This window comes from Engraulis encrasicolus, chromosome 9, assembly GCF_034702125.1.
Source record: "Engraulis encrasicolus isolate BLACKSEA-1 chromosome 9, IST_EnEncr_1.0, whole genome shotgun sequence".
NCBI lineage: Eukaryota > Metazoa > Chordata > Actinopteri > Clupeiformes > Engraulidae > Engraulis > Engraulis encrasicolus.
The window spans coordinates 28904036-28908745 of NC_085865.1; the positions used below are offsets into that span (position 1 = coordinate 28904036).

The 4710-nt window shown below is 48.2% G+C and overlaps 1 protein-coding gene across 1 annotated transcript; it reads right to left on the bottom strand.

Moving 5' to 3' along the window:
• Nucleotides 1–223: 223 nt before the first annotated feature.
• LOC134455659 (melanocortin receptor 4-like) lies at nucleotides 224–3996 on the bottom strand. The gene has a single exon (XM_063206871.1). The coding sequence runs from the start codon at nucleotides 3343–3345 to the stop codon at nucleotides 2305–2307; it is 1041 nt and encodes a 346-aa protein (XP_063062941.1). The 5' UTR covers nucleotides 3346–3996; the 3' UTR covers nucleotides 224–2304.
• Nucleotides 3997–4710: the final 714 nt, after the last annotated feature.

Here is a 4710-nt window from a genome sequence, read left to right on the forward strand (position 1 = left end):
GTGCGAATAACACCATTGATGTTGGTTTCAAAAGCATTTTTGTCATTAATTACAAGCGTTTGTGTGTGTGTGTTTGTGTGTGTGTGTGTGTGTGTGTGTGTGTGTGTGTGTGTGTGTGTGTGTGTGTGTGTGTGTGTGTGTGTGTGTGTGTGTGTGTGTGTGTGTGTGTGTGTGTGTGTGTGTGTGTGTGTGTGTGCATTTCCGTGCTTGTAATTATGTGTGCATTTCTCTGTGCATGTTTTGCAATATGTGCAAGGCTCCAGGAAAGCTTGAGGTTGCGTTTGCTCAGGCAGTCACTGCATTTGTGTGCCTGTGCGTGCGCGTGTGCATGCGTGCGTGCGTGTGTGTGTGTGTGTGTGTGTGTGTGCGCAAGCCTACCTCAGCAACCTGAGTCATGTAATTAGATATTTCCACCTCTGAATTGTTCAGCAATTAGGCAAACACGCACACACCGCTTTCATAGGGGTCCTGTTTGTTACCTTGCTTGTCATATAAATATATTCACAAAATGTACACCTCGATTCTCCTGAGCTCCACGGACAGAGCTATGGTCCACAGCTATGGTCCACAACCTGAAAGTGTATGGTGCCTGTTCCACATGTCGATACAGCTTCCTTATTTGTGTCTTTGCAGGACGAACATTTTGGTCAGTCAATTTTTTCTGTGTGTATGAATGTGAAATAGAAAAAAAGATGTGAAACTCTTAAAAAAAAAAGAAAAAAGATAGACACGCAGGCGCGCGCACACACACACACACACACACTAGGGCTGTCCTAAACGATTATTTTTCTCCCGATTAATCCATCAACTATTTTTTTCAAATAGTCGATTAGTCAAACGATTATTTTTTCAAGTACTTTAGCACTTTAATCTTCAAGGAAATTGGGGAAAAAAGAAAGAAATCATTAAAATTATGTCCCTGAGCTCACAATGAGCTTCCAATTCATACCTACTGGGCAGTTTTAGGTTTCAATTAAGTAATAAAGCATTAGTAAAGTAAGTAAAAAAGCATTGAATTAAATGAAACCATTAGTCGACTACGAAAATTCTTGTCGACTAATTTTTATAGTCGATTAATCGTCCCAGCCCTAACACACACACACACACACACACACACACACACACACACACACACACACACACACACACACACACACACACACACACACACACACACACACACACACAGGCGCATACTGGCACACATACACACAGGTACAAGAAAACAAATTCCACAGCTTCATCTACCTTGTTGGCCTGGGACAGTCCCCTCCTCAGATGTCAGTACCTTCCCATACCTTCCCCACACAGACAGCGCAGGGAAATGCTCCTTCCGTAGGTCTCAGATTTCAGGGGGGGCTTTCAGATGATTTTGTCCCGGCCCAGCTAGAGCTGTCACCGGCCCTGTTCAGTACCTATCATCTGCCAGAGACTGGCAGAGTGTGAATAGATTTCGGGCAGCGTTTCTTCCTCAGATCTCAGTACTTCCCCATCAACTCAAACAATCACACAGTGCAGTACAGTTAATTCAACACTTAGAGAGGGAATTCAACACTTCAGAGTGTTACTCCAAAATTTACTGTAAATAGCTTGGGGCAGACGGCTGTGGAATGTTCTTTCCTTAGATCTCAGATCTAAGTACTTCCTCATCAACTCGCACAGGCAGAGCCTGGACAGACTGCTGAAAATGTTCACATCTTAATTTTACACTTAGAGAGTAGGACTAACAAGTATGAGTGCTGATTCAACTCCTGTCTAAATGTTGACTTAACATTGCACATTTTACTGAGTGAGTTGTTTCCTTACGTATCAGTTTCTGTGTACTTCCCCATTAACTCGCACAGGCAAAGCGGAGAGCAGACTGCTGAGAATGTTCCCTTCCCTTTGGATCTTTAGATCTCTCAATACTTTCCCATCAGCTCGCACAGGCACACAGCACAGTAAACACTTAGAGAATGAATTCAACACTCAAGAGAAGTGTATTTAACATCCATAGTGACGGTCTTTACTCTGCAAAGTTTACTGTACACAGCCTGGCCAGGGTGGCTCCCATTCTTTTAGAGCTCCTATATCAGTATCTCCCCATCAGCACACGCAGGCATAGACTGGTCAGGCTGCACAAAACAGCTGAAGAACTCCTGAAGTCCTTATGAAAAGTCTTCATTTAACACTTGGGTGTCGATCTAACGGTCTGTATTTTAAAATTCCACTGCAAATTTGACGGAGTTGTTCCCTTGCAGCTCAGGTCTCAGTGCTTCACGAAGCCTGAGCAGACTGCCGAAAACATCCCTTCCTGCTCACATCTCAGTATTTCCCCATCAGCTCGCACAGGCACAGCCTGGACAGGCTACACCAGCAGCAGAAGAACTCCTTGAAGGTCTTGCGCATCTCCTGGCTGCGGAAGGCGTAGATGATGGGGTCTATGACGGAGTTGCACATGATGAGGATGAGGTACATGTTGAACTGCAGCATGAAGCAGGTGCAGTAGGGGTTGCGCGGGCAGGTGATCATCAGGATGAGGTGCAGGAAGAAGGGCGCCCAGCACACCACGAAGACGCCCAGCAGGATGGTCAGCGTGATGGCGCCCTTCATGTTGGCCCGCTGGCGGATGGGCGCGTTGCCCGGCTGCGCCGCGATGCGCTTGATGTGCAGGCGCGCCAGCAGGAACATGTGCACGTACAGCGAGGCCATGAGGGCCAGCATGGTGAAGAACATGCTGATGAGGCACACCAGCACCGTGGTGCTCTCCGAGTAGATGATGAAGAGCACGCCGGACGCCGTGCAGCACGCCCAGATGGCCGAGATCACCAGCAGCGCCCGCCGCACCGTCACCATGTTGTGGTAGCGCAGCGCGTAGAAGATGGTGATGTAGCGGTCAATGGCGATGGCCAGCAGGCTGCAGATGGAGGCCAGCAGCGAGCTGCAGATCATGCTGTCGAAGACGTTGTCCATGCTCTTGATGAGCTGGCCGGGGATGGTGAGCTGGCCGCCGTTGATCAGCGCGATGACGATGGTCTCCGAGGCGTTGGACACGCTGACCAGCAGGTCGGCCACCGCCAGGCTGCAGATGAACAGGTACATGGGCGAGTGGAGGTTCTTGTTCTTCAAGATGGCGGCAATGACCAGGATGTTCTCCAGCAGGCTGATGATGCCCAGCGCCAGGAAGACCTCCGTGGGGATCAGCAGCTGCTCGTAGCAGCCCTCCGATGAGGAGGAGGAGGAGGAGGAGGAGGAGGTTTGTAGGGAGGAGGAGGGAAAGGAGGTGTTGCTGTCATTGTCCAGGAAACGACTCAGGTTCCTGTCAAGGTAGCTCGGGAGCAGTCCGAGGTGCATAGAAAAATTCATGGTCAGTTAATTCCCACGCTTGAAATCCTGTTTTGGTTGTTTGTGTCTATTTTCGTTAGTTGTTTTTCCGGCTGTAGCTTATTCAGCTTAAAAATCCTGTTTGTTTTTTTTGTAAGTCCAGCTTTAAAAACTGCAGCTTAAGTCCAGTCCTTGAAGCTTGCGTGCTGTCCCCCCAACCCCTTTTGAGGGTCCAGAAAGTGTCTCTCACACGGCTCCTCAATCCATTAAATTGGAGTCAATCGTCAGACACAAAACACGAGACACAAGCCATCTCAGTGAAGGCGAAGTAGTGGTAGTGGGGACGATTGTGGTAGAGTGCTGTACTCTGCTGCTCTCTTCTCTGCTGTGCTTGGCTGTGGTCTGTGCGCAGGAGACGGACGGGAGGGAGCTGTGTAAGCAGGTGCGCTGATGTAGCTCCTCATTTAGGGGCTCTCTCCTCTGCTGGAGCCGAGCAAATGCACACGCAAACATCTTTGGCACGCGCATCCGCTGACGACACCCCCAGCTTTTTCGATAAACTCTCACGCACAGCACACACAAGCGAGCAAGTAAACCACCTTCACACACACATATGCACAGGCACACACACTCTCTCTCCCTCTCCCTCTCTCTCTCTCTCTCTCACACACACACTTTCTCTCTCTCACCTTATCTCTCTCCGTCTCTCTCTCTCTCTCCCTGAAAATCCTTAGCCTGTCCTCATCTATCAGGCACAGTGGAGAGTGTTCGAGGAACACCCAGGGGAGTTGGAAAAGTAATGAAAGTGATGAAAGGGAAAGACAAAGACTGACGGCATGAAAGCAACATGGACAAATGTAATGGACAGAATGAAGAAGGAATGAAGACTGAGAAAAGAGAATTGAAGAATGGTGGGATGGTGACAGCAATGAAAGTAAGAGATGAAAGAGATTAAATTCTTTGTTTTAAAAAAAAGAAAAACCTCAGGAAGATTAGAGCAGAAGCCGAGTCAAAAGGGGAAAAAACTGATCAGACAGGAGCTACCTTGTAGGTTAACAAGCATAAAAAGAAGAAAAATGTCAGAGACAAAGAGGGGAGGAAAGAAAGAAAGTAAGAGAGAGATAAGAAAAGGAGAGAGAGAGAGAGATGGGAAAATGCTAAAGTTGAGTTAGTCAGCAAGCAGCATAGACCTCTGGCTCCCTATCTAAAATAAGCTTACTCAAACACACACTCACACACACACACATACACACTGAGAAGAACGCTGAGAAGAGCGGCTTGCATATCATCCCTCTTCTGCCTCGTAGCGAGCACTGCACACACACTCTCATGCTCCGAGTTCCATCAAGGCCACCGCCCCCTCACTGCTCCCCTCAGCCAATCAGAGAGGAGGATATAGAATTCAAG

Excerpts from the sequence above, each read along its gene's own strand:
- LOC134455659 (XM_063206871.1), bottom strand. The coding sequence starts at position 3,345 with ATGAATTTTTCTATGCACCTCGGACTGCTCCCGAGCTACCTTGACAGG.